We start from the raw sequence: 25,005 nt of genomic DNA, 5'->3' as shown, positions 1-25,005 counted from the left end.
TGGAAAGCAAAGAGCAGGAGTGTCATGGTGTCACTGCAGGAAGGTTCCAGCACTGGGAATGAGCACAGAAGAACTGGTGTAGGGTGTTTGAGCTACCAAAAGTGTCAGAAGTGTCAGAACAAGAAGGAAATGGTGACGGTAGATGACAGAACTCCCCTGAGCCTTGGGGCAGTGTTTGCTGCAGACAACCCTTCCAGCCCATGAGTCCTGCAGAGAGCAGGGCTGGCACAGCCCAGTGCTGGGCATGGGATGTGGCGATGAGCAGGAAACACTCTGTAGATGCCAGAGGAGCAGGAAACAGCAGTGACAGTGCTGGGAGCAGAGGTTGTGCAGTCAGGGGACACTCAGGGGGGTGGAACTGTAGCAGGTTTTCAATATTTCCTCCAGCATCCCCATTATGAGGCTGTTCAAATCACAGTCACAGGACAGGTCATGGGAGAGAGGAAGATATTTTTTCTGAAAGTTGGGGACATTCCCCATTCCCATTAAAAGAAATACCACTGATGATGTCTGATTGTTCTACTGCCCTTTTTTCCATGGGAATTTTGTGTCTACATGTCCCCTGTCTCCTGCTTGGACACCAATGCTATAAGTGAGAGCATTTGTTTCTCAGGTGCTTAGAGGAGTTGTGAAGCTCAGAGGGGTGAAACATGGAGGTTTGTGTGCCTGGGACTCCCTCCATACCCCTGAGATGTGCTCTGTGCTTGCTGAAAGCTGCCACTGCCAGAGGCTGGCAGGTCCCTCAGCCCTGCGGGTGTCACCCTGCCCTGCTCCTGCCTGAGGTGCCCCAGGGCCTGAGGGATGGGCATGGGGAGCTCTGTGCACAGGAGCTCATCCCAGCCCTGCATCCAGGGCTTTGCAAAGGAACATTGCTCTGAACATGAGGGACATTGGGACAGTGTCTGTCTCACAGGCCTTCACAGAACTGCCAGGGACAACTGGTGGTGTTTGTGCTCACTGGGCTTCTCTCACACAAGCACAGGATGTTCATGGTTACATCTTATTTATAAAATACAAACATGGACTGCTGAGGCACGACCAAGCTCTCCAAACTGGGAGGAGGGACCTGTGCTAGGAGTGGTGGCTGGTTTTGGCTGTGTTCACCTTCCCTTCGGCCTCCTGCACACACAGCCCCAGAGAGGCCCTGCTCTCTTGGTCTTTCACATCTTTCCCAGCAGGGAAAAGACATGAAGGGCAAGGAAACTGCTGCTGGACCCATCCTGTACACTCACACTGTTAAACTGTCCCTGGTGTTGTCATTTGTGGGGCACTTCCTTTGGCACATCCTTGGGAGAAGACCTAAGGCTTCATGCACTGCCCCAGGAGATCCCTGGGATCATGGAGTTGGTGTAGGGGAGGCCAGCTCTGATTCAGAAGCTCCCAGTGCCTGTCCTGTATGACCACAGGGCTTCCACCCCACAGGGCTGTGTGATCACACTCGGAGTGCTCAGGCCTTACACCAGCACAGGGGCTCAGTGTGAGAGTGTGGAAATGGTAAAAGACCAGCTCTGGAAAGAACAAACACTGGTGCTCCCTGGCAGTGGGGATGTGCTGGACACTTTTCCCCTTCATTTTTAAGGTCTCAGATCCTTGCAATAGAAGCTTTTTTATTTTGTTTAAATACATGAAGAGAACAGTCTGTGGGTCTCATCAAGTTAGATAGATGTAAAATTAGAAATTTAACAAAAAAACAACCACACAGATATAGTAAAAAAAACAGTGTGTAAAATATTATACAAAGTTGAGGAAAGAAAACAAAACCAACAGCCAAAACAGTAGAATAAAAAAAGACAGTTTTGGCATGTAATGACTTACATTCTGAATGCTATTCAGATGAAAACAGGCAGATTCCTGCTTCTGAAGAGCATCCAGTTATTGTTTTTCTCAGAGCATCCTTCAGCTCCTCGTTCCTCAGGCTGTAGATCAGGGGGTTCAGGGTTGGAGGCGCCACTGAATACAGAACTGAGAGTGACAGATCCAGGGATGGGGAGGAGATGGAGGAGGGCTTCAGGTGGGCAAATATGCCAGTGCTGATAAACAGGGAGACCACAGCCAGGTGAGGGAGGCATGTGGAAAAGGCTTTGTGCCGTCCCTGTGCAGAGGGGATCCTCAGCACAGCCCTGAAGATCTGCACATAGGAGAAAACAATGAAGACAAAACAACCAAATATCAAACAGGCACTAACCACAATGAGCCCAAGTTCTCTGATGTAGGCGTGTGAGCAGGAGAGCTTGAGGATCTGTGGGATTTCACAGAAGAACTGGCCCACGGCATTGCCATGGCACAGGGGCAGGGAAAACGTATTGGCTGTGTGCAGCAGAGCATTGAGAAAGCCAGTGGCCCAGGCAGCTGCTGCCATGTGGGCACAAGCTCTGCTGCCCAGGAGGGTCCCATAGTGCAGGGGTTTGCAGATGGACACATAGCGGTCGTAGCACATGATGGTGAGAAGGGAAACCTCTGCTAAAAAGAAAAAGACAAACAGAAAGAGCTGTGCAGCACATCCTGCATAGGAGATATCCCTGGTGTCCCAGAGGGAATTGTGCATGGCTTTGGGGACAGTGGTGCAGATGAATCCCAGATCGGTGAGGGCCAGGTTGAGCAGGAAGAAGAACATGGGGGTGTGCAGGCGGTGGTTCCAGGCTACGGCGCTGATGATGAGGCTGTTGGCCAGGAGGGCAGCCAGGGAGATGCCCAGGAAGAGGCAGAAGTGCAGGAGCTGCAGCTGCCGTGTGTCTGCGAATGGCAGGAGGAGGAAGTGGCTGATGGAGCTGCTGTTGGACATTTTGATCCTCTGGCCATGGGGACCTGTTCATGGAGAAAAGGACAGTGACAAGTCAGGACAGGCTGCTTGGAGTCAAACCCGTGCCATTTCCTGCAGCCTGTCCTTTTGGGACTCATCCACCCTCGTTCCTTCTCTGGGAAAACCTTCATCCAGGTCCCTGCCTGAGCTCCACTTGTGCTGTCTGAGTGTGCCATGAGCAGCCAGGCCTGTGTGTGAGGCTCTGGAGGAGCCATCCCTGCCCTGCTGCTCTGGGATTGTGGCCATGTGGCAGAGGGACAAGGCTGAATATTCAGGATTTGTCAGTGGAACCTCTCCTAAAATAAAAACACTTGGTAGCATTTTCATTCTCAGTTTTAGAAGACATGGAAGGCAGGGAGGAGATGAAGGAATTGTTTTTAACCCCACACATGATTCCTGGTTCTCTGAGGTCACAAATCCCCAGCATTTCTGCTGCACTCATACTTTGCCACTGAGAGACGTGAGAGGCAAAGGGATTCCCTGTGGCTCAGGACAAGGTGAGGGGCTGGATGGACTTGTTCCCAACTGCTCTGGGTTTGCACTATTGGCTGCAATCAGAGCACAATCACACTCCCCTGTCACCCTGAGAAGAAGCCAGACCCTGCTGAGAGCAGAGGAATCACTGAATGTCTCACTCTCTCTAAAGGTCTCTCAGCAAGGTCTCAGCACCCCCTTTTCTGCCAAGGACACTCACTGTTCCCTTGGCAAACCCAACAGCATTTCCTCACTTGTGGCATCTCTGCACTTCCCCATGGGACATTCAGGGAACTCCAAGAGGCTCTGGCACAGATTTGCATCCAGGAGGGAAGCTCAGAGCTTGGAAGGACACAGCAAGGAGATCCCCAGGTGTGCTCATGATGGGATCTCAGGGAAGGAGGCTCAGCTCCTTCCCCTTTCCCATGGACTGCTTTGCCCACAGCCCCACAGGTCACAGGGAAGCTTGGACACCCCATTCCTATGGACACAGCTGCCTGGCAGGAATCCCAAGGTCAGTGCCTGACTCAGCTGCTGCAAACCCCAGAGCCTCCCCAAGAACACCAGGTCACAGTGACAGTATCAGAAGAGTGCAGAAACAAGAGTAGATATTGTGGTGCTGTTCCTGAGAGGGCAGGGCAGGGACAGCCTGGCACTCAGGACAGTGTTCCCTGTCCCCAGCTGTGCACAGCATCTCCCACACACCAACAGTGCCCTCCTGCCCACAGCACTGCTCTGTTCAGCTCCCTCTCCTTCCCTGATCATCTCCCTGTGCTGCACATGTTCCTCCTGAGAGGAGCCTTGTCCCTGTCAGCACTCACAGAGCCCATCCCACCCTCTGTGCACTCGCCCAGCCCTACAGAAACCTGCCTGTCTGCAGGGCCCTGCCTGGGGGAGGCTCTGTGTGCAGGTGGGCAAGGGCAGCTCAGAAGAGCCTGCTGGGCCCTGCAAAGGTGCTGCTGGTGCTGTCCATGGGCTGAGCAGTGGCTGAAGACCCTTGAGGAGGCTCCCAGCAGGCAGACTGACCACCCAAAGTTACAGTTCCGGAGTCTCTGTAAATGTGCAAACACTACCTTGATGATCCTGTTGTGTTTCTTTCATTTCAGAATATTCTGTGATTACAACTCCTATTCTGCTTCTCTCACCCCCACCCCCAACCTTCCCACCCTCCACCAAGTAGAAAATTCAAAACAGTCTCATTAAAGCCCCTTATCTTTACAGCAATCCCTGCCTTACCTTCTTTGGGAAGTGTCCTCCAGGCTGATCCTGAGCTGGGAGCAGCCCTGCCCCACACAGCACCTCTCAGCAGCAGCACCTGCCCTGCTCAGGGTCTCTCCTTCCCCCCACAGCTTCTCCCCCAGCGCTGGCAGCAGCTCCCCAGGCCGGCTGAGAGCTGCCCCTGGCAGGCAGCAGAGTCCCTGCCCCAGCACAGCCCTGGGCTGCACAACCTGCTCTGCACGACAGCCCTGGGCACTCTGAGAGTCCTCCTGGAAGATCCCAAAAGCTGTGAGATGTGCCAGCTTCAGGAGATCCCTCAAGGAACTGAAGCTTATCTTCCCCACAGCAGAGAATGACTGTTTCAAACGCTGTGATGATTTCTCCTCCAGTGAGAGCTCAGTGAGCTCTGCTCCTCTGTGCTGCCAGCCCAGGCTGGGTTGCAGCCCTGTGTGCCTCTGTGCTGTGCCCTGGGTGGCTGCAGGCAGTGCCCCAGCCCTGCTGGGCTGTGCACAGGAGCTGCTCCTGGGCAGAGCTGTTTCTCTGCAGTGCTGCTGCTTGCCAGGAGCTCCTCTGTGCCAGGAGCCCAGCCCAGCTCAGCAGCACAGCAACAGCACCAGGAATTTAATGACCCTCTTGGGGCGTTGGTGCTGAGGCCCTGAACATCAGTCCCTGGGAGGGAGTCACAGAAACCTCTGTAGAATTCAAAGTCACAATCAATCTCCAAAGTTTCTTGAAGTTTTAATGGATCCCAGTGAGGGACATGACTGAGAAAGTGTCCCCAGGTTCCAGTTAGAGCAGGAAATTGGAGGCAGAGATGACAGGGTGGGACAAAGAGAAGCCAAGGCTTGGTTCCCTGGATGCAGCAATGTCTGTGCCACCAAGGGCTGTGAGGAGACACCTTGTCCTGAGGCACTGGGGCTCCTGGCACAGCCCCAGCAAGGCTGGGCTCTGTCACCCCCTTGTCCTTCCTTTAGCACCCCCCACACCCCCCACATCCCAGTGGCCTCAGGGATCTGCTGGAAGGAGTCCCTGGGGAGCCTTGGTCAGGAATGGCCCTGGGGGCTCCTTCATGCTCCCAGGGACTGCAGGTTTGTCAAAGAACTTTGGGTTTTGCTTTTGCCTTGGAGTCTCTGAGAGCTTTGTGCAATCATGGCCTCCAATTATCTGCTCTAATGAGTCCCTTGAGATTTTCTGTCAGTAACAACACTCAGTGGGGCTCATTAATGCTTCAAGGTACTCAGGGTTTATTAAAGTCCTTATTTTTGACACTGAGTCTCTGAGAGCTTTGTGCAATCCTGGCCTCCAATTATCTGCTTTAATTAGTCCCTTGAGAGCTCTTGTTAGTAATGATACTCAGTGGAGCTCATTAATGCCTCCAGTACTTAATTTTTTTAAGGTATTTTCCTTTTTCCTTTTCACATCGAGTATCTGGGAGGTTTTTGTGCAATCATGGCCTCCAGTTCTCTCCTCCAAGGACTCCATGAGGTGCTTGTGTTGGTGATGGACCTCAGTGGGAACCATTAATGCTTGGAGACACTTTGGGTTTTTCTTCTGCCTTTGACTCGTGGAAAGGTTTGTGCAATCTCCTCTCAGGTTTGCCCTGAGGTTCAAGGGCTCAGCACCAAATGCACCACAGGGCTCATTAGGATCAAGCAAGTCCTGACAAACCATGGCTCTGCCTTGATTTCCCTCTGGTCTGGTGCAGTTCATTAGGAAGGTTTCCTAAAATAGTTATGGAAAAAATATGAACTCCTGTTTTAAAGGGTGTATTTTATTACTCTTCTCTTTAAAGAAGAGGTGATTGCAGCATTCTGTGATTGATATTGATCCAGGGTCTCTCCTCAGGAGGTCTGGTCTGGTCTGCTCAGAGCAGCTGTGCCTTGAGGTCTGACCCAGTGTGGACAGCCTTGCTCCACATTCCCCAACCCCATCCTGTCTCTCCTAACTCACCTGGCAGCTTCTTTGCTTGGAGAACTGGCTGCACTCAGGCAAAAAGGATTTTCCCCCCCTTTTTTTTAAAGCAATCTAAAACTGCTAAGTTTCCCCACTGAAAACAGACACCCTCCTCAAGTGTGTGCCAAGCCCAAGCTGCCACCAAGGAGGTTCCCCTTCCCCAAGGCAGAATCCTGCAAGGAATGTTTTGGACACACAGGAAGTTCTACAATAAACACAAATCAAGAGATAGCAGAAGGCACAATTTGACCAACTGCTGAAGGACAGACAAGCTTTGAACTCCGTGCAGCTCAAAGCACCAAGGGGTTGTTGGGAGGTGTGTGAGTGAGCCAAGAGTGAGGGAAGGGAAATGCAGAGAGCCCTGGAAGTGCTGCTGTGCAGTCAGGCTGATGGGAAGGGCACTGCAGCCCTGCCCTGGGCCAGGCTGAGGGTGGATTCTCATCCCAACCTGCACTGGGCATTGCAAGGGGCTGTTGCCATGGTCACTTCACTGACCCCAGGGCAGCAGCCCATTGCTCAGGGCTGGTGTCACTGCCCAGAGGCACAGGGGATCCATGGCTGGGGTTTGTGCCATGGCCACCTGCCCTGTGCCGCGCTGGCTGGGCAGGCGCCGCGGACCCAGCAGCAAAGCCCAGTGCCAGGGCCAAAGGCCAGGTCAGCCTGACAGAAAGGGTCAGTGCTGGGGACTGTTTCCATGGCAACCAGCACTGGGATGTGACACCTGGGTCACCTGTCATGGCAGTTGCCATGGAAACCCCTTGGAGGGACTGATGGCAGGGACACTTGCGCTGTGACACTGCTGGGCTCGGGTGCATGGCAACCACCATAGGGCATCATTGGTACAGGGGTTGCCATGGCAACCACCACAGGGCATCATTGGGACAGAGGTTGCCATGGCAACCACCACAGGGCATCATTGGGACAGAGGTTGCCATGGCAACCACCACAGGGCATCATTGGGACAGAGGTTGCCATGGCAACCAGCACAAAGCCCTGTTCTACTCTCCAATGCCAGGACAACCTGCAGGACACACTTTGCTTAGGTTGGGTTCATGGGACCTGCTGTGATGGGGATTGTCACTGTCACCTGCACTCAGGGCCAGGCTGGGCTGTGTTGCCATGGACACTGCACTGAGCCCTGAGCCACAGCTGGCTGCCATGGCAACCATCCCAAGGTCCCCTGGACAGGGTTGGGGCATGGAAAGGAACCCCTGGAGCCGTGGTGATGCTGGATGGCCATGGGGTGCTGGTTTGGGTGGGGCAGAGGGAATTTCCTTCCCAGGGCTCTCTCTGGGGCTGTTTGGGGCTGTGCTGAGCACAGGGTTGATCACACAGAGATGGTTTTGTTCTTGCTGAGCTTGCACAGAGCCAAGGCCTTTCCTGCCCCTCGTCCAGCCATGCTGGGGAGGGGCTGGGGGTCCATGGGGGTTGGGAGGAGACACAGGCAGGACAGGTGACCCAACTGACCCCAGGGATATCCCAGACCATAGGACATCACACTCAGTGTATAAAGTGGGAGAACAAGGAGGAAGGGGGAGCATTTGGAGTGATGGTTTTTGTCTTCCCAGGTAACACTGAGGCAGGAGGAGCCCTGTTTTGATGGTGGGCAAGGTCAGCACCAAAGACACAGACACCAACTGGAGGAACAGTGTAATTTATATAAATGCAAAACTTCAGAGAATGACAAAAGGATAAGTTCAGCAATGTACAAAATCATTTGCAAAGAATCACAACAGTATAAGCTCAGCAATGCACCCAATCATCAAAGATTGCCTGCAGTGATGAAGAAAGATCCATCACCAGTTACCCTCAGACTTTACCATCACCCAGATCCCCTCATCAGCTGGGGAAGCTGTCACAGCCCAGGACTGCAGAGCCACTGCCAACAACTGGCAATTCCTGCAGGTGCATCCACCCACAGGTGAGGCTTCCAGCCTGGCTGGGAGAGGGCCCAGCTCTGACAGTGCTGAATAAACACACTGACAGCACTGCCAGTGCAGGAACATCTGGTTTCATCCTCCTCTTGGGTTCTCTCAAAGCCTGGCCAGGGCTCAAGGAGGAACCAAGGGAGTTGACTTTGACCATACTCTCCAAACCAGGCCAGATATTGGATTTCATGGCTTTGTCCAGTTTACAAATAGGGAAAGGTAAATACATGTTTCACTAATGAGCGAAATCTATCACAATGCTAATGATTGTGCATATGTCAGTAATGAGCAGATACAAAGATAACCTTTGGTTGGAAGGTTCATCTCAAGGCCACCTTTGGCTCAGGGCCTGTTGCTCAGGCCTCAGTCAGGCCTCTTGGTCAGGCCTTGGCACTGCAGGGATGTGGTTTAGTGCTGGGCTTGACAGTGCTGGGTGAACAGCTGGAGTTGATGAGCTCAGAGATCTTTTCCAACAGAAAGGATTCTGCAATTCCAGGATTCTATCTGCTGCATTCACCTGGGTCCACATTAGTAACATCACTTTGCTCAAAAAGTCCCCTCTTGGTCAGCTCTTGAGGCCTAAGGCTTCAGCTCCTTTAGCTCCTGGTGCTAAGCTGCTCATGCTGAACAAGATAACTCAGAGAGAAGAGCAGAGTTCATCCAGTTCCTTCTGGGACACTGAGAGGGGAGGCTGTGAAAACAGCAGCATTGTTTGGTGTTGCCTCCTCTCTGCCCTTCACACCTTTCAGTGCTCTAAAACAGCCAAGAGCTTTCTTCAAGAGTGCAAGGAAGCAGCTGTTCCTTCTGCCAGGTCTGGCTCTCTCCAGTCTCTGCACTTGACTGCTTTTGTCCCTCTTGCTGTGCCCTCTGTTCCCCCTCTGCTCGCTGGCTGCTGCCTAGGACTGTGGAACTGGCCCAGATCAAGTGCTCGAGAGCCTCATTTCTCTGCCCTTGGAGCTGCCTGGGCACAGCAGCCTTTTCCATCTGCAAGCTCCATATGGACAGGGAGTGCCCAGCTCCGTTCCTTGCACAACCTCCAGGAGCCCAGGGCTGCCATCTCGAGTCCCTGCTGGCACTGAGGGCTCCCAGGTGCCTCAGGCTGCTGTGACACCACTGCAAACAGGAGGGAGGAGTGCCAGGGGCTGTGCTCAAAGTCAGCTCCATTTGCTGCTGCTGCTGCTGTGGGGTCATTTGTCCAGCCCTGCCCAGACTCAGGGATCAGCTCCAGGCCCTGCTGCTGCTCCCTCGGGATCAGCCACAATCTGGTTGTTGCTCTCAGTGCCAGCAGAAGCAGTGGCTGAAGCAGCAGGTACTGACAGTGCCCCAAGCCCTGGGGCCAGAGGGGTCCCTTGGCTGCGGGGCTGGGAGGGAACTGCCCCTTGTTCTCACTGTGCCTCACGCAAAGCTGGGCCCCTCACAAGTGGGGAGCACAGCAAACAGGGAGCCTGCCAGTCTCTTCCAGCCATGTCTGCTCAGAGTTTGGCCCTTGGAGCTTCAGGTGGACAAAGGCAGCTGCTTTTGGTCCCTCTGGGTGTCCCTGTGTTCAGCAGTGCTGCTCCATCAGTCTGTGCACAGCAACGGGGAAAAGCCTCAGCCCTGCAGGGGACAGGAGCTGCCAGGCTCTGCAGGAAGGGAGCTGCTCCACATGGGAATGAGGAGGAAAGGATATTCCTCTTTCAGGACATATTTTCTGATCTAGAAAAGAAAAATGAAAAAAAAAAAAAGGGAAAAAGAAATCAGAAAAAAATTGAAATATTGAAAGAAACTCCAAATGTGTAGTGAAAAATCTTCTGTAAACTTGAATTTAGAAATAACTGATCTTTTGAATAAGAGAACTGTTATTTATTTTGTGTGCTGATGGCATGGATCCATCTAACTGACGTCAGCAGCCTATTTTTAAAGATGTTGGGGTTTGTTTGCAATATTGTTATTTTAAATTGTGGTTGGAGTATTAGGAAATTGATTGTGACCTGCCACCTCTGACCAGGACTGGGAATCTAAACTCTTGTCAAATCTCAACTCCTTTAGAAGATGCCCTTCCTTCTCAACCTGTGAATGAGCTGTACATTCCCTCTGAAACTGTCAGTGGCTCCTTAAAGACAGCAAGTCCCCCTTACAGCTTTTTGCTCTGGTTTGGAAGTGGAGAAGGGCAATTCTTCATCCATCAACTCCAGACTGCACTGCCTTAGGAACAAGGCCCACTCGCCAGGTTTGGCTCAGTCATGGTACTCCTAGAGGAGGAAGAAAGTGCAATTGCACAGTTCCAGCCCAACAGGAATGAAGAGTGGGACAGACAAAACATCCTGTGGACATAGAGGCATTCAGCTGGGACTGTGGAGTGTTTGGGTTCTTGCCAATTGGATGTGTATCCCTCACTGCAATCTCTGGGCCTGCAGGAGAGTCTCACTCACCTGCACAAGCAGAAAGCTCAGTCGCTGTGCTCAGAACAGGCTCGTCTGATGCAGAGCTGTCAGAGCAATGGGAGGGCAGAGCAGGCCCAGCTGTGCCCAGGGCTGAGCCCCAGCAGAGCCCTGGCAGAGCCCAGAGCAGCCTCAGCATCTGCAGAGCCCTGCTGGAAGGAGAGAAACCAGAAATCACCCATCAGCTGAAGGTTCCTGTCCCCTTGTCCCAACTGCCCACAGTGCCCAGGCCACGCTGGCTGTGCTCAGAGCTGTGCCCAAACCTCCCCATCATTGCTGCCTTTGGGAGGAGAGCAGGAGGGCAGGACATGTGCCCAGCCTCCAGCCAGCCATGGCAGATCCTCCTCCTCAGCAGCTGCCCAGAGCCAAAGAGCAGCTTGGCAGCCAACTGAAGAGTTCCCTGCATCCACCCCAGCCAAGGGGGAACCTCTGGTGCCCAGCCAGGCTGTGCAATGCCCAGATCTGGGAGCATCCCCTGGCTGTGCACTCACCTGCACACTGGGTGTGGAGTGTGTCTTTGCAGAAGGTGCCAGAATCAAAGTCAATCTTCTTCAGCTGCAGATGGCTGGGTCGTGGAAGAGGTGCTCATCCTTGAGGGTGTCCCTGGTGTCTCCAGCAGCAGCCCCACCTGGTCCAGCTTCTCCAGGGGCTCCTGCTCCTTCCCTGGGGGCAGAGCAGGCTGTCAGGGTTCTGCCCAGGGCCCCAGACATCAATGAACCAGGACAAGCAAAACCAGCTTGGATGGTGGCCACCAGTGCTTGCCAGAGCAGCTCAGCTCCAGCACAAGAGCTGTTGTGTTCCCATCTGATGATCCCTGCTCTGGGCTACAGGCAGCACAAAACAGTTTGGTTTTCTTTGCTTCTTATTGCCAAGACATGTGTGCAGCTGTTACTTACCAGGCCCAAATGGTGCCTGTGGATCTCTCCCATCTTCTAGAGCAGAGCCCTGCAGCCAAGGCTCATGGAAGAGATCTTCCAGTGATGGCCTGTCCAAGGAGTGCATGGATAAACACGACTTGATAAGATCTTTGCACTCTGGGGAGAGAAACCAGAAACTGCCAGTCACTTGGAGAAGGATGCTGTTCACTTTGCCCCGCTGTTCCCATGCCCTGCCTATGCTGGATGTGCTCAGAGTTGTGTCTAAAATTTCCAGTCAATTCTCTGTTTAGGAGGAGAGCAGGAGAGCAGGACATCTGCAACCTCCTCAGCAGCTGCCAGGTGTCCCGGGTTAATGATAAGACTCTCTCCTCCGAGAGCGAAGGGCCCCGACACCCCCTCCCCCACCCACAACAGAGCCTCTTAAATGGAAGTGAAGAAAAAACTATTTATTTAACAAAACCACGCAGAGTGCCCTACAAGGCACAGGGGAAGGGGAAAAAACAAGGTGAAAGGCAGTTATTCAACCTGATTAAAAAGTCCTTTTCTCAGACGCAGTCCCTCTCCTCCTCGCCCCCCACCCGGGGCCGGGTGGAGCTCCCTGGAGAGCTCTGCTGTCCTCTGGCCCTCCTGGGTCTCCGGGTGGCAAAGCAGATCGAAGAGAAGGGGTCCAAGCGAGGAAAAAAGAAGAAGAATGGAAAAAACGGGAACAGAGCTCACTCCGACCCCCCGTCCAGCACGCAGTCTCTGCCGGGCGACGAATCCTCCCCCGGAGCGAGGCTTGGGGAAAATGTTTTCAAAACAACCCGCGTTTCTCTCTGCGGCTGGGTGCAGTTAAAGAGACAGGACCACACATTTTTACACATTTTTTTCTTTCTTGGGCATATAAGCCAACGATAGGGGATAAAGGATTACCATATCATCAATCCAAGACATTCCACCCCTTATTCCATAGCGTTGGCTTAAGGCCCACCTTAACATCTTCCAACTTCAAACACACACATATATATATACACCTATATACATACATACACACATACATATATACATATATACATATATACACATAACTATGTACAAATAATGTCACGAACGGTGAACGGTGGTATGTTGCCATCCCAACCTTACATGTGGCCTTCACCCAAAATTAAATTTCCCTGAGGGACACATTGTGTTTTTCCATCTTCCTGCATTATCCACCAAGTACACCCCGGTCCCTGGGCAAAGACAACCCCACGGATGGGTTTGTCTTTATGTGAGGCAGAATCAATCCAGACAGTTTTCCCTAACAAGCCTCTGGCATGTACTGCTGGGACCTTATCTCCATCTACTGTATGTAGAAGCTCAGATTGGGCAGGACCTGCTCGGTTGATGGAGCCTCGGGTATTGACTAACCAGGTGGCCTCTGCTAAATGTCGCTCCCAATTCTTATAAGTTCCCCCACCCAATGCCTTTAAGGTGGTTTTTAACAATCCATTATACCGTTCCACTTTGCCAGCAGCTGGTGCATGATAGGGAATGTGGTACACCCACTCAATGCCATGGTCTCTAGCCCAGTTGTTTATGAGGCTATTTTTAAAATGAGTTCCGTTATCTGACTCAATTCTCTCAGGGGTACCATGCCTCCACAGGACTTGGTTCTCAAGGCCCAGGATGGTGTTACGAGCAGTGGCATGAGGCACAGGGTAGGTTTCCAGCCACCCAGTGGTGGCTTCTACCATTGGGAGCACATAGCGCTTGCCATGGCGGGTTTGAGGCAGTGTGATGTAATCAATCTGCCAGGCCTCTCCATACTTATATTTTGACCACCTTCCACCATACCACCGGGGTTTCACCCGCTTGGCTTGCTTGATGGCAGCACATGTTTCACAGTCATGGATAACTTGAGAGATGCAGTCCATGGTTAGATCCACCCCTCGGTCTCGTGCCCACTTATAGGTGGCATCTCTGCCCTGATGGCCTGAGGCATCATGGGCCCATCGAGCTAGGAATAAATCTCCTTTATGCTGCCAATCCAAGTCTACCTGGGACACCTTTATCTTTGCAGCCTGATCTGCCTGTTCGTTGTTTCGGTGTTCCTCATTAGCTCGACTCTTGGGGACATGGGCGTCTACATGGCGGACCTTCACAGGTAGTCTCTCTGCCCGACTAGCGATGTCTTTCCACTCTTCAGCTGCCCAAATTGGTTTTCCCCTACGCTGCCAACCAGCCTTCTTCCACTTTTCAAGCCAACCCCACAGAGCATTGGCTACCATCCATGAATCAGTATAAAGGTAGAGCTTTGGCCATTTCTCTCTTTCAGCAATGTCCAGGGCTAACTGAACGGCTTTGAGCTCAGCGTATTGGCTCGATCCCCCCTCTTCTTCCCTAGCTTCTGCAACCCGTCGTGTGGGGCTCCACACAGCTGCTTTCCATTTTCGTTTTGTCCCTACAAGACGACAGGAACCATCAGTGAAAAGAGCGTAGCGTGTTTCATCTGCTGGCAGTTGGTTGTATGGTGGAGCTTCCTCTGCACGGGTCACCTGTTCCAGCTCCTCTTCCTCAGTCAGACTAAAATTTTCACCTTCAGGCCAATTTGTAATTATTTCCAAAATCCCAGGGCGATTCAGATTTCCCATACGGGCGCGCTGTGTGATAAGGGCAATCCATTTGCTCCATGTGCCATTGGTGGCATGATGAGTAGAGGGAACCTCTGCTTTAAACATCCACCCCAGCACCGGTAGTCGAGGTGCCAGGAGGAGTTGTGCTTCTGTGCCAATTACCTCTGAGGCAGCTTGGACTCCTTCATATGCTGCTAGGATTTCTTTCTCTGTTGGGGTGTAGTTGGCTTCAGACCCTCTGTAACTTCGACTCCAAAATCCCAGTGGTCGACCTCGAGTCTCACCAGGCACCTTCTGCCAAAGGCTCCAGGACAGGCCATGGCTCCCAGCTGCAGAGTAAAGCACATTCTTTACCTCTGGTCCTGTCCTGACTGGGCCAAGGGCTACCGCATGAGCGATCTCCTGTTTGATCTGGGTGAAGGCTTGCTGCTGGTCAGGGCCCCAGTGGAAATCGTTCTTCTTGCGGGTTATGAGGTAGAGAGGACTCACGATCTGGCTGTACTCAGGGATGTGCATTCTCTAAAAGCCTATGGCGCCTAGGAAAGCTTGCGTCTCCTTCTTGTTGGTTGGTGGAGACATCGCGATGATCTTATTGATGACCTCAGAAGGAATCTGACGCCGTCCGTCTTGCCACTTTACTCCCAGGAACTGGATCTCTCAGGCAGGTCCCATGACTTTGCTCTTCTTGATGGCGAAACCGGCTTCCAGGAGAATTCTGATGATTTTCTCTCCTTTCCCAAATACTTCCATTGCTGTGTCCCCCCACACAATGATGTCATCAATATACTGCAGATGTTCTGGAGCCTCACCCTTTTTCAGAGCAGCCTGGATCAGTCCATGGCAGATGGTAGGACTGTGCTTCCACCCCTGGGGCAGTCGGTTCCACGTGTACTGCACACCCCTCCAGGTGAAAGCAAACTGAGGCCTGCACTCTGCTGCCAGAGGAATGGAGAAAAAGGCATTGGCAATATCGATGGTCGCATACCACTTTGCTGCCTTGGATTCTAGCTCGTACTGAAGTTCTAACATGTTCGGTACAGCAGCACTCAGTGGTGGTGTGACTTCATTCAGGCCACGGTAATCCACCGTCAGTCTCCATTCTTTACTGGACTTACGCACCGGCCATATGGGGCTGTTAAAGGGTGAGTGAGCCTTGCTGACCACCCCTTGGCTCTCCAGTTCCTGAATCATCTTATGGATGGGGGCTACAGAGTCTCTGTCAGTGCGGTATTGCCGGCGGTGCACTGTTGCTGTAGCGATTGGTACCCGCTGTTCTTCAATTCTCAGCAGTCCTACAGCAGATGGGTTGTCTGAGAGACCAGGCAGGGTATTCAGTTGTCTTATGTTTTCCGTCTCTATGGCTGCTATCTCAAAAGCCCAGCGATATCCCTTTGGGTCTTTGAAATATCCACTCCTGAGATAATCTATGCCGAGGATGCATGGGGCGTCTGGACTAGTCACAATGGGGTGTTTCTGCCACTCATTCCCAGTTAAACTCACTTCAGCTTCCAGTACAGTCAGCTGCTGGGATCCTCCTGTCACCCCAGAAATAGAAATGGATTCGGTCCCCACATACCTGGATGGCATCAGGGTGCACTGAGCGCCGGTATCAACCAAAGCCGTGTATCTTTGTGGGTCAGACGTGCTAGGCCATCGGATCCACACAGTCCAATAGATCCGATTGTCCCTTTCCTCTACCTGGCTAGAGGCAGGGCTCCTCTAATCCTGTTTTTGGTGCACGATGTTCTTCTCCTGTAAATGTGTTCCTGAGGTCCCTTCAAGAGGATCAGTCATATTATCACTTCCATTCTGTCTGGAGTTCTGTCCACAAGAGACTGGGGCAGTGTTGTACCTAGATGAGCCTCCTGAAGTGGATGTTTCTGTTTTCAATTCACGTACCCGGGCTGCTAAGGAGGAGGTGGGTTTCCTATCCCACTTTCTCATGTCTTCCCCATGCTCCTGAAGGAAAAACCAGAGGTCACATCGTGGAGTTTGTCTTCTTTCCCTGGCTGGGGGACGTCTGCTCCTGATGGCAGAGACTCGGGTTGGTTTCGGTGTGACATGGAAAAATCCTTCCTTGAACTCTTTCCTTAGTTTCTGGAGGCTCTCTTCAGTCAAGCTCCGGACTTGCTCGGCCAGGTTTGTTTCCACTGATGAGACCTGAGTGCGTAGTGGAGCGGTGACAGTGTCCTCATAAATTCTCAGTTTGTTTGTTAACACGCCCACCTGGTCTTCGCCTTCCCTCCACTGCAGTGTTGCCAGGTAACGAGAGTATATCTCTGGTCCGAGCCGCGCGAATCTTAGCCACATTTGTGAAGTGCACTGGACATTATCTGGGTTCTTGGGGAATCTCTCGTTGTCTGAGAAAATGATCTCTAGCACGGCCAATTCCCTCAGGCATCGGATATCTTGTTCTATTGTGTTCCATTTTCTTTGGTGCATCTGGAGGTCTTCTTTGCACAGGTATCTGTCCCGTACACTCAACAGCAATCGCCGCCAGAGGCTGAGAGTTTCCTGGGTTTTCCCAATCCCCTGGTCAATAACCACATCCTGGGACAGGGATCCCAGTTGTCTGGCCTCACTTCCGTCCAGAATGGTGTCATTAGCGGCGGCATCCCAGATGCGGAGCAGCCAGGTTAAGATGGACTCGTTCGCCTGCCGGGTGAATTCCCTCCGTAGGTCACACAGCTCCCCCAGGGATAGAGAGCGAGTGATGATCTCTGGCTCTGTCTCTTCTGCTGGGTGAGATGGTCCTGCCGCATCATCATCAGTCGCTATGCGGACTGATTTGCTCTTGGATTTCTTTTTCTGGACGGGGGCAACTGCTACGGGCTTCAGCTGTTCTGATTTGCTTTGTTTCTCCCCCTCAAGAAGACAAAATATTGTTCTGATCTTCAGCATGAGGTACACGGTGCTGGTCGCAGAGAAAAAGGAAAACAGAACTAACAAAAAGATTATGCCATCCCTAGCATCCAGAGAGAACTCAATATCCTCAAAAACGGCTGTGCCTGACCTGAAATGCTGGAAGAAACCGCTCTCTCCTCCTAGCCTCAGAGGGTGGGTGCGATTGCTGAGCAGGTCCCAGACGAAGCAGCTCAGGTTAGGCCAGGCAGACAAAGTCGAGTATATATAACGAATGGTGTTCATCGCCTCACAGGTAATCATGCCATAGGCATAATAAACCAATAGAGCAATTCTCATGCCATTCCCTGGTCGCAACAGGAGCAATATGACGGGCAGATAGTATCCCATTTGAGGAAAAATATAGAGAGCGAGATACAGTACCCATATAGATAAGCTGAACATCATGGTGATAGGATTTCTGAGTTTCCCCAGGTCGTGCCCCACGTTGGGCGCCAAAATATGTCTTGGTTTGAAAACAAACCAGTGGGAGATCACAAGTCAAGATTGAAATTAAAAATAAGTGAAATAATACAAGGAAAAGCACTGACAAAGTCAGATACAACCTAACACCCTGTTAGGGTGGTAGTAGCAGTCCAACTGAAGTAGTCCAGTTGAAGCGGTGATCCTGTGAAGGTCTAGTCTCCAGCTGAAGATCCAGTAGTAGCTCTGGTCCTCTGGGAACCCAGTAGACAGGGCTAGCTCAGGCAGTTCCAGGGCCAGGTTATATCTAGGTGGGAACACCTGGCTCCTCCCTCCTCGGCAGAGCATCTCACAATGGGATGAGATAAGTCCACGAGTCACACGGTGGGTCCCTGATGGCCCATTGCCTGTCATGCGGGGTGGGTCATTAGCAAGTGATAATAGCTAACGGATGGCCCATTGCCTGTCATCCGGAGTGGGTCATTAGCAGGTGATAGCAGCTAACGGCCCACAGCTGGTGGTAATAGAATACTTAACTACATCAATATTGCAACCTAGGACAGGTGGCTGCAATGATGGAAAAAGGACAATTGGCAGTGCAGAGGGAAACCCATCTGGGCTGCTGGACTGGGGCAAAGCATCACTGTCAGGGGAGAGAAGTTGGCTGTGAAAGTCCCTCCTGTGGATGCTCACGTAGCCAAGAGTTGGGCACTGAAGAGCATCACAGCAATGGCCAGGGGGATGGGGCTGCCAGGATTAAAGTGTCTCAGGTGGGTCTGGAATGGCCACACAAGGCTGAGTTATTTCTGGCTCAATGGGCCCAGGACACCTCAGGTCATCAGGGACAAGATGCAACCTATAGATGGATTTGTGACTGAGGGGTGGATTTACCCATGGACAGCATCTCCAGGTTATCCATGAGTGTGAAACATGTGCTGAGATCAAGCAGGGCCAAGTGGGTAAAGCCCCTGTGGTGTGGGGATGATGGTGGGAATATCAATCTGGGGAGACACATGGTGTTTTTATTGGGAGCAGTAAACTGGAGAACACCATTCCCAAACCACAACAGCCCTGTCAGAGCCAGCCCTGTCCCTGCACTGCCCCAGCTCTGCTGCCCCACAGCTGCTGCAGCAGGAAGGGCAGAGCCATGGGGGAGGGAAATGCACAGGGACTCCTCCTGGGAGGCACCTCGGGAGGTTTCAGGCCAAGCCAAAGCCCAGTCAGGGCAGAAAGGGACACAAGGATGGGCTGTTTGTGTGCTCTGCCATGGCAGGATGAGATGCAGAGCTGCAGAGACACCCAGACAATGTGGATCCCTGCAGGAGCTGATCTCACACAGCAGCTCCCAGGCCTCTGCTGCTCGCTGGTGGCTCTGGTTGGATGTTCCCTGGTGGTTACACCCAGCCCCACACACCCCAGTGTGTGCACACACACCAGTCTCACCAGGGCCTGGGCCCCAAAGGACACAAGACCTGATGGTTTGTGGTTCCCACTCCAGTATGTGGCACTTGGAGCTCCCTTTGTACCCAGAGCAGAGAGAGTTCCCTTGTCCCAGAAAGTTCTTGGCAATGGAGGGATTCAGAAAACAGGACAGGCTGTGGGGATCAGTTGCAGGGCTTGGCCAGGGATGGGCACTGACCATCACCTGTTTATACATTACCAGCTCTTTCATCCCCTTTTTCTGTTTTTTCTCATGTTTATTCTTTCACAACCCACCATGGTGCCACCCTCTCCCTTCCTGTGGTCCTTTCCTAGACATCCCATGGAGAATCTCACTCATTCCCCAAATTCCCATTCTGGATGCCCATCATGAGTCTCAGACCTCAATGCAGAAACCCTTATTCTCAGCTGGGAGGTCACCCTGGGAGTCTCTGCCATTGTCCCATTTGGTGAGTCTTTCACACAGAGACGTTGGATCTTGCTTTCAGTTTCTTTACTGTTTGGGTTTTTAATGGTTCCTCAATAAACCTGGCAATTCATGTCCTCAAAATGGAAATTCTTTCCTTTTTATGGTAGTCTTGGCAATTAGGCCAGATGAAAATGCTGACATGATGTGTAGATATTTGCAGCCTTGTGGAGAAGGATTTGGGGATATGAGAATCACAGAACTGTAAAATGGTTTGGGTTAGAAGACACCTAAAAGTACCTCCAGTCCAACTCCCTTTCCATTAGCCTGGAGTAACTTCACTCATTCAAGCTGCACAAAGCTCCTGACCTTGGACACTTCCAGGGATGGGGTTTCCATTCACTGGGCAACCTGTGCCAGAGTCCTGTCACGGTTATCATAAACTATTTCTTCCTTATATCCAGTTGATATCTGCCCTTGTTCAGTATAAATACACAGTGCCTTGTTCTGCCACTACAACCCCTGGCAAAAAGTGTCTCTCAGTCTTTCCTGAACTAAGAGCACGACATTTTCATGGCCAAACCATGCAGAGGTCAGAGAAATGTCCCAGGAAGTGCTTTGGAGGCCTCAAGTAAAGGACCACTGTATAAAGAATAAGTCTTAGGGCTCAGTGGTTTGGAGACAGAGGACAGGAAAGGGTGGATTCAGAGACAGCTTGAAGGGTGGATTCAGAGATGGTGGAGCTTTTCTGCATCGTGGGAAACAGCATGAGAAAGAAATAATGGCAGCAAGGGCAGCTGGGGAGGCCCAGACTGGACATGACAAAAAGAAATTTCTCTCCCAGAGCAGTGCTGTGGTGCAACACATCCCCCAGAAGGAGTCTGGGTCAGCCCAAGGCTCTGTGTGCCAAGGCAGAGGCAGGCAGGACGCAGAGCTGTCAGCAAAGGAAGGGCCAGCGAGGTGGGGCAGCCGGGGGATGGCGACAGCCTGCAGGGACAGAGGCACAGGGCATGGACAGCGTAGGACAGCCTGGGCTGGAGAGGGCAGAGGGATGTGCAGGAGCTGCAAGGCCCTGACAGAGCCAACCTGTGCAGCACTTTGGCCATGGCTGCTGTCCCTGGCCCTGAGGCCATGAGGAGGAGACAAGTGACCCTTGCAGCCCTGGGGCCTCATTGCCTCCTTGTCCCTGCCCAGCAGCCTGGCAGGGGCTGCCCCATGGTCCTGCCCTTGGCATTGCACATCCCCACATGCCAGTGCCCCGGGAAGAGCCCTGAGCACTGAGGGAGGGACAGGATCTGCCTTGCCAGGGGCTGGGGTTCAGGCCTTGGCCCTTTGCATTCCTGAAACACATCCAGCTTTGCTCAGCATCAGAGACACTTTTGCCTTGTTTGTCCCCAGCTGTCATCACTGCCTCCAGTGTTCTGCTCTAGCTGGAACCTGGGGACATATTCTCAGTTGTGTCCCTCAGTGATACCCATTAAAAGTAAAAGAAACTTTGAGTTTGAATCTGAGTTCTTGAGAAGTTCTTGAAGACTCTCTCAGGGACTGAGTCTGATGTAAACAACACCAAATCCCTGAGAGGCTCATTAAAGTCCTTGTGCTGTTGCTGTGCTGCTGAGCTGGGCTGGGCTCCTGGCACAGAGGGAACTCCTGGCAACCAAGAAGAGCTTCAAAGAGGCAGCTCTACTGATGAGCAGTTTCTCTCCCAGCCCAGCAGAGCTGAGGGTGCTGCCTGCAGCTACCTGAGAGGAGTGAAGCAGACAGAGGCTTACAGCAATTGGAAGGACAATTCTGAGCCTATTCATGGAGAAATCTTCACAACTTCTGACACAGTAAGTCTCTGGCTGCAGGGATCTTCTCAAGCTGACACATGACAGCACTGATCTGACTGTAAGGATGGCTCTGCTGGTGTTTCTGGTTTGGGGGAGGATGTGCTGCAGAGCGGGGCTGCCCTGAGCACCGTCAGAGGGATAGGGCAGGACAGCTCCTGCTGCCAGGGATGGCTGCAGGGATAGCTGGGAAGGTGGGGGTGCAGCCAGGGGTGCCCAGGGCTGTCCTGCAGAGCAGCTCCTGCAGCTCTGAGGGCTCTTTGCCAGGGTAGGGGATCTGCTGCCTGCCCTGAGCAGCAGAGCTCTTGTGTCCCCTGGCAGCCAGCACAGCCCTCAGCCCGGGGGCTCGGGGCCCTCAGTCCCCTCCTGGGCCGGCAGAGCAGCACCAGAGATGAAGGGCATCTCTCCTGCCATTGCCCATTCCCTGCTGACCAGGGCCTGAGGGCGACTGTCCTGCACTGCTGCTGCCTGCGAGGGGCTGTGCAGGGCTGGGCAGGGAAAGGCTTTTCCTCAGGGCTCGGCTGTCTCTCTCCTTGCCTTGCTCAGCTGCTCCTGGCATTGCTGACAGGCTCTCTGGCAATGGCAATTGCAGCTGCAGGGTCAGGTGCAGCCCTTGGGGCTCCTCCTGTGCAGGGTGAGCACAGCAATGAGGTGTCCCAGCTTCCTCTGCCCTGGGCAGCTCTGGGCAGGGCAGGCTGGCAGGCTGGCAATGAAATGACTCTCCTCAAGCAGTTCCATGGCCAGGACCCTTGGTGTGTCCTCGGGGTGTCCATCCAAGCTGGGAGCTGCCTTCCAGGGGACACTGGGGGACAGGAGTGTCCTTGGCCAGCAGTGGGGCTGAGACTCTGAGAAAGGCTGAGCCATTTGGCTCTGCTGTGAGTCCCTCTGCTCTCAGCTGTGTCAGGGTGATTTTCAGGGGAACACAGGGACTGCCCTTGATCTCAGAAAGGGCAGCTGGGAACAGATGGAGCAACAGAGCAGCTCCTCTCATCCTTCACTGAGTTACAGCCAATCCTCTTGCCTTGCACAGTTCTCTCTGTTCTCCCTGAGCACAGCAGGAAATCCTCTCAAAGTGCCTTTGGCTGTCACTGTTCCTTAGCCCTGGGACAGGAGATGCTGCCAAGCTCCTCTGCCTTAGGGGCAGTTTGGTCTGATGAAGTCTAATCCAGGACTGATCCCTGTCCCCCATTCCCATGACCCTACTGCTGCAGAGCAGAGCTGACTCCTCGGTCTCCATGGCCAGAGTCACTGCTTGTCACAGCAACAGGGCCAGATCCCAGCAGAGCTGCAGGCATGGGGCTGGAGGAAGAGATCTGAGAAAAGGGAATTTTGGGTGACACAGAGCAGCAGTGCTGGAAGAAAATTATTCACATTGCTCAGGAAAGCCCACTCTCACTTTTCATTGTCTCCTCCATGAATAGGTCCCCGTGGCCAGAGGCTCAAAATGTCCAACAGCAGCTCCATCAGCCACTTCCTCCTCCTGCCATTCGCAGACACACGGCAGCTGCAGCTCCTGCACTTCTGCCTCTTCCTGGGCATCTCCCTGGCTGCCCTCCTGGCCAACAGCCTCATCATCAGCGCCGTAGCCTGGAACCACCGCCTGCACACCCCCATGTTCTTCTTCCTGCTCAACCTGGCCCTCACTGACCTGGGCTCCATCTGCACCACTGTCCCCAAAGCCATGCACAATTCCCTCTGGGACACCAGGGACATCTCCTACTCAGGATGTGCTGCACAGCTCTTTTTCTTTCTTTTCTTCATTTCAGCAGAGGTTTCCCTCCTCACCATCATGAGCTATGACCGCTATGTGTCCATCTGCAAACCCCTGCTCTATGGGACCCTCCTGGGCAGCAGACCTTGTGCCCACATGGCAGCAGCTGCCTGGGCCAGTGGCTTTCTCTATGCTCTGCTGCACACAGCCAGTACATTTTCCCTGCCCCTGTGCCATGGCAATATGCTGGGGCAGTTCTTTTGTGAAGTGCCCCAAATCCTCAAGCTCTCCTGCTCCAAATCCAGCCTCAGGGAACTGGGGCTTATTGTGGTTAGTGTCTGTTTGGTATTTGGTTGTTTTGTGTTCATAGTTTTCTCCTATGTGCAGATCTTCAGGGCTGTGCTGAGGATCCCCTCTGAGCAGGGACGGCACAAAGCCTTTGCCACATGCCTCCCTCACCTGGCTGTGGTCTCCCTGTTCCTCAGCACTGGCATTTTTTCCTACCTGAAGCCTGCCTCCATCTCTTCCCCACACCTGGATCTAGCAGTGTCAGTTCTGTACTCAGTGGTGCCTCCAGTACTGAACCCTCTCATCTACAGCCTGAGGAACCAGGAGCTCAAGGCTGCAGTGAGGAGACTGATGACTGGACGATTTCAGAATCATTAAACTGGTTACCAAATTCTTCAAATTGCTTGTTATATGAGTCATCTTTGGTTTGGTTGTGGGTTTTTTTTCCCTTTGTTTTAGTTTTTTACCATCCAGAAATAAAAGTCGTTGTGCCATTTCTCATTTTGTTTGTTGTGGTGAGCACAGACTTTTCCCATGAGAAATCTTTCTCTTTTCTTCCTGTGTTTTATAAACAAAGATATAGTTTGGATGTTATTAAAACAGTGTCTCAAGATATGAATGATTCAAGCCGGCCAATCAACGTGGGGGAACGTTTTGAATTGGCCCAATCCGAGTGATCTTTGAAAGTCTATATAAGTTGGAATTAATTAATAAATATGACACAATTCACCACACATTTGAGCCTCAGTTTCTCTCTCTACTAGCGGTTCAACAGCAACAGTTTGTATCCACCTTTGTGGTCTCCACAAGCTGTGTCAATGACGAGCTGCGCTCTTGGTGGCTTCAAACAAACGAAAGGATCTCCCAGCCAAGTTTTCACCAGAGATCCCCCTTTGTTCCCATCTCTGGAGCTGCAGCAGCAATGTCTGTGTGCAGAGCTGGGGCAGATCAGGGGTGGCACAGCAGCTGTGCCAAGGAGCAGCAGCACTTGGTGTTGCCAGTGCTGCTCCCGTGCCACTGCCCCGCTGCCCTGCTGCCCCTCGTGTTGCTGTAGGGCCTGAGTGCTCTCGGGGTCGCTGCCAGTGCTGGGGGTGGCAGTGCCGGGACTGCAGCAGGGACAGGCCATGGGCACTGCTGGGGCACAGCTGACACCTCAGGGCAGGGCCTGGGGGCTCGAGGCTCCTTGCCCAGGCTCTCTCCAGAACACGCCCAGGCCAATGCTGAGCAGAGAAAACCCCCGTGAGCAGCTGCAGGGTGGCCGTGGGCAGGCTGGGGGCAAACAGCATGGCTGGGGCTCTGCAAGGTGCCTGGGGGAGCCGGGAAGGAGCAGCAGAGCAGGGGCTGATCCATCCCCACTGCGCTGGACAGCCCAGGGCAGCGTCCCAGAGCGTCCTCATGGAGCTGCCAACAACATCCCCCCTTGGCAGCCCTGGCCTCTCCCCCAGCTCCCAGAGCTGCTTGATCCTTCCAGGCAGAGACACGGCAGCACTGGCTCAGGGGCTCTGTTTGCATTGCACACAGCAGGCGTGAGCACCCCATGGGGTTGGTGTGGGGAGATGAACCTGAGTGAGCACAAACACCATCAGCCCTGGGGGCCAGCAAGGGCTGGGGGATGGGAGGGAAACCACTCAGCTTTGTTGTGACCTGTGAAGTCAGTCAGAAAGTTTGTTCACATGAGCTGTGAGTTTCCTGTCCCACTGCACATGTTGTTGCTCAGAGCCAGGGCTGCCTGGCAGCCA

The 25,005-nt window shown here is 52.9% G+C and overlaps 3 protein-coding genes across 3 annotated transcripts in view; 2 read left to right on the top strand and 1 right to left on the bottom strand.

Annotated features, from left to right (window-relative positions):
* The window catches only part of LOC146421908 (olfactory receptor 14A16-like), a 180,161-nt gene that overhangs the window by 12,733 nt on the left and 142,423 nt on the right, over window positions 1–25,005 (top strand). The window lies entirely within an intron of this gene.
* LOC146421916 (olfactory receptor 14J1-like) lies at window positions 1,797–2,782 on the bottom strand. The gene has a single exon (XM_085046896.1). It carries the CDS (start codon window positions 2,780–2,782, stop codon window positions 1,826–1,828), a length of 957 nt encoding a protein of 318 aa, XP_084903022.1. The 3' UTR covers window positions 1,797–1,825.
* LOC146421915 (olfactory receptor 14A16-like) lies at window positions 22,695–23,644 on the top strand. The gene has a single exon (XM_085046851.1). It carries the CDS (start codon window positions 22,712–22,714, stop codon window positions 23,642–23,644), a length of 933 nt encoding a protein of 310 aa, XP_084902977.1. The 5' UTR covers window positions 22,695–22,711.

Source organism: Lichenostomus cassidix, unplaced genomic scaffold (assembly GCF_008360975.1).
Source record: "Lichenostomus cassidix isolate B80296 unplaced genomic scaffold, HeHo_3.0 HiC_scaffold_46, whole genome shotgun sequence".
Classification (NCBI taxonomy): Eukaryota; Metazoa; Chordata; class Aves; order Passeriformes; family Meliphagidae; genus Lichenostomus; species Lichenostomus cassidix.
The sequence above is the reverse complement of the archived record's forward strand: the minus strand, read 5'-3'. Positions and strand labels throughout refer to the sequence as shown.

Bases quoted from the DNA above. Each gene is read 5' to 3' on its own strand.
- LOC146421916 (XM_085046896.1), bottom strand. From the start codon at position 2,782: ATGTCCAACAGCAGCTCCATCAGCCACTTCCTCCTCCTGCCATTCGCA.
- LOC146421915 (XM_085046851.1), top strand. From the start codon at position 22,712: ATGTCCAACAGCAGCTCCATCAGCCACTTCCTCCTCCTGCCATTCGCA.